This window comes from Xiphophorus couchianus, chromosome 6 (genome assembly GCF_001444195.1).
Source record: "Xiphophorus couchianus chromosome 6, X_couchianus-1.0, whole genome shotgun sequence".
Taxonomy (NCBI): Eukaryota; Metazoa; Chordata; class Actinopteri; order Cyprinodontiformes; family Poeciliidae; genus Xiphophorus; species Xiphophorus couchianus.
The window spans coordinates 30,310,956-30,324,257 of record NC_040233.1 but is presented as its reverse complement, the minus strand read 5'-3'; the positions used below and the strand labels follow the sequence as shown (position 1 = coordinate 30,324,257).

The 13,302-nt window shown below is 37.9% G+C and overlaps 1 protein-coding gene across 10 annotated transcripts in view; it reads right to left on the bottom strand.

Moving 5' to 3' along the window:
- The window catches only part of lrmp (lymphoid-restricted membrane protein), a 31,730-nt gene that overhangs the window by 1,387 nt on the left and 17,041 nt on the right, over window positions 1-13,302 (bottom strand). For 2 of the 10 annotated variants that reach the window (XM_028021016.1, XM_028021018.1), the window contains exons 23-38: window positions 11,435-11,522; window positions 8,438-8,484; window positions 8,256-8,344; window positions 8,000-8,133; window positions 5,895-5,979; window positions 5,732-5,786; window positions 5,622-5,649; window positions 5,272-5,412; window positions 4,788-4,922; window positions 4,536-4,683; window positions 4,418-4,455; window positions 4,270-4,326; window positions 3,395-3,456; window positions 3,089-3,187; window positions 1,671-1,850; window positions 457-608 (exon numbers count right to left, since the gene is read on the bottom strand). In XM_028021016.1, coding sequence (XP_027876817.1) covers window positions 457-608; window positions 1,671-1,850; window positions 3,089-3,187; window positions 3,395-3,456; window positions 4,270-4,326; window positions 4,418-4,455; window positions 4,536-4,683; window positions 4,788-4,922; window positions 5,272-5,412; window positions 5,622-5,649; window positions 5,732-5,786; window positions 5,895-5,979; window positions 8,000-8,133; window positions 8,256-8,344; window positions 8,438-8,484; window positions 11,435-11,522 — 1,538 coding nt within the window. Of the gene's footprint in view, window positions 1-456; window positions 609-980; window positions 1,008-1,670; window positions 1,851-3,088; window positions 3,188-3,394; window positions 3,457-4,269; window positions 4,327-4,417; window positions 4,456-4,535; window positions 4,684-4,787; window positions 4,923-5,271; window positions 5,413-5,621; window positions 5,650-5,731; window positions 5,787-5,894; window positions 5,980-7,999; window positions 8,134-8,255; window positions 8,345-8,437; window positions 8,485-11,434; window positions 11,523-13,302 lie in introns of all 10 variants that reach the window. The other 8 variants (XM_028021021.1, XM_028021020.1, XM_028021022.1 and 5 more) reach the window with 8 other exon arrangements.

The window sequence follows — 13,302 nt, the reverse complement described above, 5'->3', positions numbered from 1 at the left end:
CTGTGAATTTCTTCAGACGGCAACAGTAGCTCAGAGAGAAGGCAAAGAAGCTTGTTTTTTTTCTTCTTTTTTTTTCACAGAATGTCTCATGACATAGTAACAGTTTTAACAAATATGATAGAAATTTTTTTTCATAAAAAGTTACATACCCCAGCTTTAAAGGTGTCAGGGAGAGCTGAGTTTAATTCAAGTTGGTCATGTAAAAAAGCAGCATCACTAAATTTAAAATTGTCTGGAAGGTTGAAGCCTTTGCACATCAAACAGTTTTTATTATATCCAGATATATAAAACCCCATAATAAAAAAAGGATGAACTATATGCTCATATCTGATTGCTTGTGATGGAACAAATTAAAACAGAAACTGCATAGTGTGGCCAACTTTGTTTCTTCTCCTGTTCATTTTAACGCTCTAATAAGACACGTATATCGTTTTTAGTAGAAGCAGACGTGTTTACCTGCTAGCACAACCACAATAGCCAACCACAGCCAGAGCCCTCTGCTTCCTCTGGCCACTGCTGCAGCCGAGGCCTTGGAACTGGTCAGGTTTTGGGAAACAGACTGAGGAATTCCTGGATCTGTAGTTGTGGGGCTGGACGAAGGAGTTGGACTGAAGGAACAAGAAGGAAATGTTAGTCAATGATCACCTGAAGCTATTCTATGAAGGATGTTTAACCAGAGGGAAAACTGTATAGTAAGTGAGTCAACTTAACAAAAATGAATCGTGATGGAGGTAAAGCCACCACAAGATGTTTCAGGAAACATCAGTTTCATTTATGGTAAATTGTGCGATAATTAACAAGCAGTAAATTAAATGAAATCTGAAGTTAGATCTGATGTCGTAAGCCACCAGTTTTGCTGTTTTAAAGATAGACAAGCATTTATATCATAATGACCAGAATGTAAAAACTGTGCAAAGCTCTAAAGCGGTCTGATTGGTAAGTGGGTTGGAGAACAAACTTGACAGACGCTCTGCACTTACAGCAGGACAAAAAGTTCATCCTGACTCCTGAGTTATTTGTAAGGAAGGAGGGAAAAGACAGATAGAAAAAAAAGAAGCTCATTATTTGCTTGCGTGCATAGGATAGACACTTGCCCACCGTAGAATAGGTTCAACCACAAAAACAGCTTGCACAGAAATAGTTAAAACACATGAATGAATTAATATTAGGGACAGAACAACAAGGTTGGCGAGGATGAACATGGAATAGATGCTTTACAAAAACAGTCTGAGCTCTGGCCTCATGCAGAAGTCACAAATCAACTTTTTTGTCACATTCATCTCAACTCAAAAAAGTACGGCAAACGAAAGAGTTTAATGTTAACAGAAAGGCGCAGAAAGTAAAGACGTTGGCCCAGCTTAATGCCCTTAATAGAAACAGTTTCATCACTTAGGAGGTTCCTCAAGTTCCTTTTAACTTTCAGACAAATCTATGAATGTTACAGATGTTTCCTCCAAATTATTACGATTTCAGGTAATGATTCGGGCAAACTGCTGGTGAAGCAGTAAGCATCTGCTGTCAACATGATAGTTATGCATATAATAACTTATTAGATTAGGACCTAAATTTGAGTTGGCAATGATTACTCTATTGGTGGTTTGCATTTAAACAAAGAACACCGCAGGAACCTCACTGAAGCCAAGTGATCAACTCTTTCGCTGTGCTTTTACATTTTGCTCGCATACAGTAGTGCTGCAGGAAGCTGGTGATGTTCTTTTGGTTTCACTAACGTCTTCTGGGGCAGAAGGAGAGAGGCGAGTATCTCAGTGAGGCTGGACCTCCTCTTTTCCTCCAACACCGCCTCCTTCGGCTCGTCGTCCGACTGGCAGTCTGCGCTGCTGCAGGACGGCCTGTGGGCGTGCACGGTCATGCATTCACAAACTGTGTTCAGAACAGTGAGGCTACAAAACCACAACGTTTGGTGAGCAGACAAATGTCATGCATGTAGAGCACAGAAAGAAAAAAAAAAAAGTTGGTAAAGCTGGTAAGATAGACACCCAAATGACTTTAAAAAAAAAAAAAAAAAAAAAAAAACAAGAATAATGACAATTTACATTTTAGCTAAATATGAATGCATTTCAAGTCAAGCAAATTACAGCGGTTTGAAAAATATTTATACCCCTTGAACTTCACAAAATTATTATTAGTATTCAGCCAATTCTTTGCAAAAATCCATTTCTGACTGAGCCTTGTACTTTATGTCTCAAAGATTTTGATCATTTTTGCAGAACCTCTGTCAACAATTTTCAAGTCTTGACGCAGATCGTCTAATTGGATTGAAATCAGGACTTTGGGTCACTCGAACATATGGGTTGACTGAAATGATTGAAACTCTGGCTGAGTTTTTCTGCCATTTTATTAGCACAATCAAGTAACTATACTACCTCCAGTTGTTATAAAAACCTGTGTAAATGTTTTCTTCCACATGCTTGACGTGTCACTTTTCATTGCATCAAACATCAAATGGATGCAGTGAAATTTACGAAGTCATAAAGTGACAAAATGTGGAAAAAAAAGAAATTCAAGGGGTATTAACATTTGTAGAAGGCGATGAGGATGTTTCAAAACCAGAGCATTAAGCCATAAAGCAATTTCACACCTTTACATACATCAAATAGTAATTTTGGTAAACAAATATAGGACAGTGTATTGGATGGTGTCATAAACCAATTAAGACCTGTCTCTGTGCACAAACAGCAGCTCAGGTCTTAGTGGGTTTGCAGCAGCACAGACCATTAAAACAGCCGATTTCCACAGACACTTCCTCATGCAAGGAAGTGCATGAGGAAGTGCACGTCCTAATGCATAAAAGATGGCTGTCGTGTGGTTTAGTGTCATTGCTGGGTTTTTTTTTTCTGGGTTTCTGATCAACTTCAGTTTTTTTTAGTTAACCATTTGGCTTGTACACTCAAAATGAAAACACGTTTGCCAATCCTCTCAAGAGAAAAAAGGAAATCAATTCTTGCTTAAAGAGTAAAAGCCGATCTCATCCTGTTTCATAGATAAAAGGTAAAAGCCATCTTTATGCATGAGGGTTTGCTTTGAAAAGACCGGGGTGACACAGCCAGAGCGACGTCCATCTCCTTACCCCTTGGTCATGTCAGGGGGGTCTTCAGTGTCAACCCAGGCCGCAGAGCTAACAAACCGTTTTAGCGGCGGCCGTGTCATGCTCTTCCCTGCCACATTCCTGGAAACCATCGTTATCACATAGGGGCATAACAAAAACAAGCCTCCAAGTAACAGTACACCGTGGAGAAAAGTAAAATTGCCAATAACAAAAGGAACAGACAACTGAAGAAGTCCACTTTGAATCAATGCAATGACATTTTCCCCAATATTTACTCAATGTCTTCTCTCGTGCATGGGGAGTTTTTTTTTTTTTTTTACTACTTACCACGGGGATCTCCTGGTCAACCTCTCTACTTCACTCTCTGGGCCATCTTGACCCATTCTGGGCTGTAACAGAAAAAAAACCAACACTTTTGTATTAAACAAATTAGAACAATGATCATCATAACTACTGTTAAAAGAGGTCCAATTTTCCAAACCGCTTTATGATAACACATGATTGTGTTTTAACCACAAATTAATCAGACAATCTCAATTGTCGGGTTTTTGTTTGTTAAAAGTGTTTTCAGATTCAAACCACCTCCTAAATTATGGCGCCACTTCGGATCTTATTCTGAAAACAGTCATGAGTCAAAATATGTTGTAAAGAGCATCCTCTTTATTTTTGCATTTCATCACAAAACAAACAGCATTGCCTTTTTTGTGTGTGCAGTTTTCTGTGATAGAACACAACTATGCATTTCAAAAGTGGAAGGAGAAAAGTGATGCAGTTTTCAAACAATTTAACAAATAAAAATATGAAATGTGTGTATTTCACATATTGTCCCTTTATGGTCAAGAGGTTAACAAAAAGCCAGTGTTTGCTTCTGATTTTTCTTTTCTTAACCTTTTTGTTTTACAAATAAAAATGTTTTTCTTTTGCTTCACAAATATCCTCCACTGCGTTGGTCTATTACGTAAGATGAGTAAAAACTATATTCAAGTGTGTAGTCGTATTATGACAAAATGTGGAAAGGTTTTTGATAGACATATTTTGGAAACATTAACTGAATATGAGTTAGACGCTGTTCCTCAGCATAATCTGTGTTTTTGCAGAACTTTTTGTTTCATTAATTTGTTTGAATCTCATCCATCTTTGAGAAATTGGACTCACAAGAAGATAAATCTAAGTGCATGTTGCTGACCTGTAGTGATTCTTACCATGCCAAAGTGAATGTTTCCAATAGCAGGTGTGCTGACTCTTCTGGATCTCTCCTGCTTTGAAAAGAAAAAAACAAAACTCATTAAAGCCAGAAAAGAAAAAGAAATCACACTTAATTCAAGTCATTCATGTCCAGAAGTAACAAACCGTGTATTTTGATGGCGGCTTCTTGCCCCGGAAATCATCTGTCAATAAAAAAAAAAAAAAAACATTATTTAAAAATTGGTTAAAAGGTAAGAAAATTAATTTGAAAAGTTTCATTTGCCTTTTTGCGTTTGGGAGCCGAATGATCTCTCACTCTGCATGAGCGCCTCTCTCAGCTCGAGGAGCTCAGTGTGTTCTTTAGTGTACGTTCTCCTCAGGTTCTCGACGTGCTGGATCATCACCTCCACTGCTTTACCAATACGATTCTCCTGTCGTCCAGACAGAGTGTCCGTTTTTTGTCAATGTTAGAAATGAGATGCAAAATGAAAACAAGAAAAAAACTCTAGTTTTCCTGCAGACGTCTTCATCTGACCTGGTGAATAGCTCCAAGCATTTCAGAGCGACTGGACACTCTGGTCATGGACTGGATCAGAATATCTAAGTTTTTCTGGAGCCTCTGGATGATCTCCATCGACTGGCTGTCGTCTTCAGACAAAGGAGTGAGAGCCTAGGAGGGAAAAGTGAGGCAAAATGAAAATAGGACATTAGTGACTGCACCTGATGCAGATGCACTTAGCAGAAGATTTAGCAATTCACAACGAAACACCAAACAACTCCACGTTCCCACAAGATATCGTCAAGCCATCAGCAGTATTTCATCTTTTTTTAAAAATATGATTTTAAGGGCCAGAAATACCAAAAATCAGCTGATTTAGAAGATTAAATTAATTCCAACATTCATTTAAGCTTCTGGAAATAAACCAACATTTGGCTCAGTTGTACTGAAGTGGGGGAAGACAAAACATGCAGGGTAACTATTCTCTAAGAAGTGAAAAGTTAAAGGTTTAAATTTGGACCTGCAACAAGCCTTGGCAGCTGGACACTTCTCTGCGAACATTTTCTTCTGCAAGGTCACGCGACCTCTCCTCTAATCGAAGCCTTTTCTCCAGGGTGAACAGATCACATTTGAATCCCAGTGCGAGGCGCTGGAACTCTGCCTGAAAAAAGAAAACGCATTGCACTGCAGACATTTTCATAAAAGCTATCTAAATGGAAGAAAAAAACTCAGATTTAAAGAAAATTATATCAATCTGGATTAGAAGCATTTACTCTATAACTATAAATTAAATGTGCTTCTTATTCCTAAATTAGCCACCCAAACCAAACAAATTCTTCACATATTCCAAAAGTTAGTTACTCTGCTTACCTCAATCTCCTTATCAGTAGGTGAGGAGCTAAAGAAAGAGTTAGAGAGAATCATTCCTTAAATAATTCAGGGCTTGTTTTTAAAAGGGTCATAAGAGTCTGTTATCTTACCTGTTCCTGTCGTCTTTGAAAACATCGTTTGAGTCAGAGATCACGGATGAATCTGCTAGAAAACGAGCCGGAGAAAGTTTTAGACCAAGCAAAACTTTGAATTCACTTTAAAGTGTGAATTGGCTTTATATTCAGGAGCTTTCAATGAATGCGTCTGACTCACATTGTCTCCTAGAGACCAGGCTGATCTCACTTGGTTCATCCTGGATATGGTTCTTCTCAACAGCATCCATGATGTGTGCCAGATTCTGCAAAGTTTGTACAAAACATTCCGTCTCTTCCTCCGTTTTTTGCATTTCCTGCTCTGTCCCCTCCATTTCAGACAACTCTTTAATGTCCATTCCCGTCTTTTCAATTGGTCTTTTTACTGCTTCCTCCTTTCTTTAGAACAATCGGCATGACTCTTTATTATTTAGAATGAGCCTCTCCTTATTGGAGATAAAAATCAAACTGTTCTCCGTTGTTCCCTCCCTCTCTTCAATAGGCTCACACGGCCGTACACATGCAAAACTGGAAGGACAACAACTTTTTCCAGTTTACATGTTCAGGCTGCAATACACCAAAGTAGAGTCTTGTTGTGGGTGGAGGAATTTTATCTTCCTGTTGCAATCTTCACTCAACATTGCAAGTTGTTTAAGGAGACTGCTGGAAAAGGTTGCAATATTTTGGAGCATGTTCTAACTTTGTTTGCACTTAATGGCACTAAGAGCAGCTTCTTGATATCAGTCTTACAAGCTAAACACAAAGCTAACTGATTAATGAGGAGCTATCAAGCATATCCAGCTACAACAATAAGCTTTTCCAGCACCCTGGCTTCTAACATACCAAGAAGCCAGCCTTGCCCTGTATGAGGTAACCAGAAAACTATATTTTTGCATTCAATTTTACAAGCTACACCCAGGATTGAGATCTAAAACCTAGAGAATCTAAGAAATCAGTGTCTTACAATCCATAAAGTAGGCCAAAATGGCTAAAAAAGCAGCACATGCCCAGATGTAAAAAGGTTTGAGACTCAACGAGAAACAAATTCATTGACATCTATCGGTCTAGAAAGACGACAGTCATTTCCAAGGTTTTAGGGTTCCAGGGAACCACAGGTAAAGCCTGTATCCTCAAGGGGAAAAATAAAACATAAAACAATGATGAACCATTTCACGAGTAGCTCACCTACCAAAACTATTCCAAGAGCATATCAACGATTCATCCAGAAGGTCATAAAACACAAAACAGGCTGCAGCACTGTAGACCTTATTTTCCTGAAATTCAGTCACATTTTATGGTTCAACAAGAAGGATTGGGCTACAATGAAAGTCACTGTACAGTTCAAAACCATTCCTGGTACAAATGAACACACGACCATCTGACATGCACAAAAAAACCTCAACTTCAGGAATCCAAACTTCTTTGTGAATATATGAACTGAAGAAATGAGTTTGTGCCCTTAATGTTAAGTCAGCTTATGCTATGCAACGGGACACTAGAAAATCCATCTTTGACTGGTCCAATCTAAAACATTCATTCTTATTTTTTGAGCTATTCAAAATCTCAACTAATCCAGATAAAATTCCATTGGATTTTATTTGGGTTTTGATGCTTTAGCCTGTTCTTGGTTGAATCCCTTCTAACTCGGCTGAATTAAAATATTTCTACAAAAAAGAGGGGTGAGGCATTTGCTAGATTCCCCCACATTAATCTAAAAGACGTATTGCCATTTGATTAAAGTTGTTGCAACCACCAGTTGCACAAGCAGTCATTAGCTCACAGGGACAGATTGTGAGATGTGAAAAATGATCTGAAACACGACAGAGTGACAAAAGAGCAAAAAATAGATTTGCAAAGAGCCAAATAATTTCACATCACTGTATCTAGATATGTGGATGAAAACCCTACTTCTCATTTTTCTATTAAATAAATTAAAAGAGTTAAAATTATGTTGCTTTGCTATATTTGTAGTGTTTTTACAGAGGTGATGCTTGTTATAAAAGGTTGAAAACTGCTCTTTTATTTCCTGTTTTGCATGCCTAAAACAAACAAAAAAAGAATAAAAATCCTCATAATAGGGTTTCCCCCAGTGTACTATAAGCCTGGCGGGCCACCAGACTTTACTTGCCTCCCACAAGGCCAAGTTTATTTATTTATTATAGATTTTAAGACTTTATAGTTGGTGTTTAGGTATTGCTTTCCTAGAAAATAGATTTTTATTTTAAATTGATTTATTAAAACAATAACTAAATCAATTTATACAGTCTATTTTATGCCATGGCTTACCTGTGAAAAGGGGAGGTTAGAGGATGTGCTGCTCTTTCCACCTCCTGATTGGCTGTTTGGTACGATCTGTGATTCTGACTGAGGAGAGCCGCGCTCAGAGGTGTTTGGCCCATTGCTTGTGAGCTGGTTCATCGCTTGGAAGAACATTAAGCAAGTAAAGATTCAAAGGTACTCATATACGTAAGACTGTGTCTGCAAAACACCATTTGTCTATTATGCTTTCATACAGATTAGATATTTTGTTTGCTCCTTTTACCTGCAACATTGGTTGGAAGAGCTGGACCGTCAGCTGTATCATCCTGAACCGTCTCTTCTTCCTCCACCAGCACAGGTAAGGGACTTGTGCTGCAAAAGAACACACTTTACAGGTAAAACACCACAACACTGCAAATCTGAAGCATAACTAAGGGGCGACAAAAAAACCAAACAAAACCTCACCTGTCCTCAGCTGCTGATTTATCTCCTGACGGGTCACGACTAAGGCTCTGAAAAGAAAAACAAGAAAACCCCTGAAAGCCTTTTTTTTTTTTTTAAAAAAAAGGCTTTCCCTCTCTCGTGTGTCCCACATGATTTGGTATTAAAAAGAAGAACCACAGAGCGTACCTGTTCCACGGCAGGGTAATGCCATCTAAGCTTTACAGAGCGTGGAAGAGAGATGAGGCTGACTTCTTATATAATGTGAAAGTCATGCACACACAGAGAGAGAGAGCTCTGCAGCTTTATAAGTGTGTGTATATCTGGCTGGAAGTGGTACCAAGTTGACACAGGCATAATACTAAGTGGTGGAGGCGGACTGCCTGAAAACAGCGTGAACGCTCTCACACAATGAGAGCGAGGTGAGAGCTCAGATCAGTGCAGTGGCATCTTGTGTAATGAGTGTACATAATATCCGTTATGACGCAGCCTGGAGTGAACAGGTTTGGTTTAACGTTTTGCTGAAAAACAACAAAAGGAGAATTTTTGTATTGTTTTGTACTTAAAGCAACAAATCTGTCAGCCGCCAAGAGACCCATAACGTTTGAACTATGATAACAGTTGAAAGACTTTTTTATTCATTAGCACTTATTTATGTGACAATAAATCAGCAGTGTACAATAGCTGTTTTGTTTTCCTATAGTCTAATTTTTCAATGTTAAAAGTTTAGACTTTGGATTAAAAACAGCACATAGTAAAATGTACCAAGAATCTGGCTGGTGTCGAGAATTGAATGATTGCCAGCCTGATCGGCCGGTTGGAACCCAGAAATCAAGTCTTATTTTAATTAAATCAACAGACCAAACATAAACACTGACCGCAGCACTCTTTAATGTAGAAGTAAGTTCTGCAAGAAAATGACTCAGCTGCTTTGGACTTAGAAAAACATTCATTTTTGCATTCACACTTAACTGACTATCCTGCATTTTATCAGTTGACTACTGGATTAGGATCTAGTCTACACACAGCCGTGACCTGGATTAAGCAGGTATAGAGCACAGACAAGAGCAGATCATCAGGGTCGTTTAGAAGAACAACCCTGATGTTTTGTTCAGTCGGTTAATTTCGACTGAACAAAATTAGACAAATGGAGCCAAGGTTCCCCTATTCACCTATGCATTCCTTAAATCTAATAAAAATGATGTAAAATGTTAGTTTGTGCTGGTTTCTGGCGCAAAATTTCTCACCCCTACCAATATTGTTATAAATATATTAAATAAAGTTTGAGGGTAAGTCAAATGTCAAAAGATAAATAAAAATATTTTGATATTTCTTTTGGGTTGGACCACCAGGGGGTGCTGTGATCTTTGAGGCGATATTATGTACTTTCTACCTCAATCAAGTAACTATGTTACCTTGAGTTGCTATGAAAATGCTGTATATCAATCATGATTTAAAAAGAAAGTTGACGCTTTGAAATTGGGCCTCTGTCTCTTTAAGAATCTCCTGCTCTCTCAGACACTTCGCCTTCAGCAAGTCATCACAGCAATGCCTTTCCATTATGTCTTTAACCAGAAGCGTTGGACAGAGAAGTGGTTGGTTTGATGAGCTCAGCAGGCATGCAGTTCCACCAGGTGTTTGCTAACTGCTGCTACTGCTAGTCTAGAGGAGCTGAGTGAGGAAGGTATAGAGGAGGGGTTTTCTGTGAGGTGGAAGCTCAGCTGGAGACTGCAGCTCAGATGAGGAGCTTCGAGGAAATAATCAGGGAAAGCGTTTAGACACCCTGAATGATTGCCACAAGAGATTAAAGTATATCTCAAACATGCATGAAGGAATCAAAGCAACACTCCTATATGCTTTTGATGAAGGAATACCAAAGCTAAAAAAAGTTTGATTTTATATAATACTGTACTTTTTAACATTATGTTGGGATAAAAGATTCTAGCAGCAAAAACCACTATAGAAAAAACTACTGACAATTTTTGTTTGAGTTTGATATAAGTGAAGGCACCCAGCTTAAATCTTTTTTAGATCAGGGGATCCGGGTCCAAAACTCGAGAGCTACCATCCCACAACAATTAGACACGTCCCTGCTCAATCACACCTGAAATAAATGACAGAACTCCCTCATCAGCAGCTGCAAAGTCCAGGCAACAAGCCATTCTATTTGCATAGGAGTCTCACCTTACAGCTATGCAAGGCAACTAATGTGGCAGCACCACATAAAGCTTGCAGCCACAAAACATCAGCAGCCAACCAGCATCAATATAACTACCAGCTTCAAAAGAGCATCCAAAGAGCCAAAAACCATCATAAATACAATTACTTTCAAAATATATTGAATCCCTGTAGTTGTCGTCATTTTATTGTGTGCAATAATGTAATCATAAAAGTACCACCTGGATTCAATACTGGGTTCATAAGATTGGTTTAACTGTAATTAAAAATATCAATTTCTGATTTTGTAATAATGCACAACTATAATGTTAATGAAGAACAGACAATTAGCAAAGTCGTATACTGCATTATGAAAATTACACCGTTTCAGAAGATTAATTAGGGGATTTTTATTGTTCAAATCAAAAATGTTAATTTTCTGCTCGTCAAGGAAATATTTCTGTTTATCACTTTAAAGTGACTACGATTCTTTTATTGTCCTTCGTAAACACATATGACACACTGTTTAAAAACCTGAAACAAAAGTAAATTAGAGACCAAAAAATTAATTCTCAACACTATAAGTCATTTATAGTGATAATTACTTCACATACTTAGGAAGAGGGTTCAGTAAAGCTGGAAACCATCTTGATTTAAACATCTCTGCAAAGCTCAGAACTACTTTTACTTTGTGCTCTGAACTGAGTCTTTTCACCATAAAAAAAAACAAACAAAAAAAAACAGGGTTTGACCAAACTGACTGTGTCAAAAAGAGGAAGAGGAAGCAGTGGCATGCTGGTGCTGAAGAGAAGAGAGGAAACTCTATTCCCCCACGTATTAAAACACTTCTTCTCCGTTACTAACCTTATGCCGGTTCATGTCTGCTGCGCTTGCGTCCAGCTTGTCTTCTTTCTCCTCCACTTGCCTGAGATCCTCACCGGTCGACAGGATGCTGACCAAAAACGAAAGGTCAGAGTTTAAGTGTCAGACACTATGCATTCTTTTAGATTCTTACTGTGCAAAATTAGACCACAACAAACTACATCTGATCTGACAGCTGCTGCAGACACAGACGGCTTTAGTCTGTTTGGAGGTGGACTTTGTCTATGCAAAGCACGGCCACAGAGATACCAATTCAACTAGGAGCTCCTCCTACACAGAAAAACACCCATTTGACTGGCAAATATGGCCAAAGTCATAGGGAAATGAAACTAAAATGCCAATTGCACTTGCAACTGGTGAGGCTGGTAATAAAACTCAAAAGCTACTGAAATAAGCAAAAGGAAGATGCTCCAGCAGGATGCATGACAAGGTCACTTTCTTCAGTGCTGTAATATAAAGGTGTGATTCTCATATGCAACCATCTGAACAGCTGTGTAAAACCTATTCCTGAGGGAAAAATAAAGACTTAGAAGACACAGCTGTCGCTCTTTTCCAATTTGCATAGCAGCATCAACCAAAGTATTATTTTTTTTAGATCTGCTGGCTGCTGTGTCTGTCACAGAGCAGCAACAACATTAACCATCAGTAACAACATTCTTCAGGATATTCTAGTTCTACTTTTACCTTGGATAATCCCTTTTTGTCCATGATGTGTTGACATGCAAACATAGTACAGACACACAGATGACCAGAACAACAAGCGGCAGCTTATTTTGCAACTGATTCTTGAAACTTGTCATGTTTCCTATTAGTTAGGTAGGGTGTTAAAGTATATCAAAGTTTTAAAACCATTAAAACTTTGTGCTACTCTTTTTACCGCTTAAAATAACTTTAATAAGATGCTAGCTAACTAGCTATTAGCTGGATGAAAAACAGCTCCTAGTCTTTTCCCAATAACGAGAAAAATAAATTCCACTTTATGGAAATACTTCCATGGAGTACAAAAGAAAGAAGAACCAACCTTAATAAAGCAATGTTCTTTTAAAACTACAGCTGCTTAGTTTTATGTGGCATGTCGGCAGTCAAGAAGCCAACTGCAGGGAGGTTTCCTCAGCAGATAGCCTGGCTAATAACGAGCAAATATCAGCTTATTATACGTTATTAATATTCAAGAAGAACTGAAAAATGGTTCAAGCAAATAGGAGACTATTACTACTACAAATAGGCCAGTGTTTATTCTATATTTAACTTTATTTTATGCATCAAAATCAATGTGCTGACATTGGACTTAATAAAAAACAGTGTACCATCAGATGACATGTTCAGGAGTGTCGTAATACAAGCAATGTGTCAATTTGCACCTTCAACTCCCAAACTGGTTTTGTTTAGTAATTCTCTCAGTGATACAGATAAATCTATAAGTTGTTGACCTCTGCTTCTTCAACTTTTTCCATCACTAAATCTTCTATTATGGTTGGGTATAGCTTATTTATTTTGGATTATTCTTCTTGTTGACATGTTAATAACTCAACTATCAAGTTGACAGTCTTCCATGTGATTATTTGAACCATATCATAACATTTCTGATGGTGCTTTTCAAGTTGGCCTCTAGTAAGACATTTTTATGACAGAAACAAACTTTTCAAATATATCTCAGTGTGTAATCAATCTACATATAATATTCATAAAAAGTGAAGTTTCCAATTTTGTGAAATACAACTGCATAGTCCATCATTTTCATAGTGGTAGGAATATTTGTTACCTTATAGTTTTAACCAGAAACAATGCAATATCTTTGACACAATGACATTTTACTCACTGACCCTTTAAATCTTTACTGTCAGTCATAT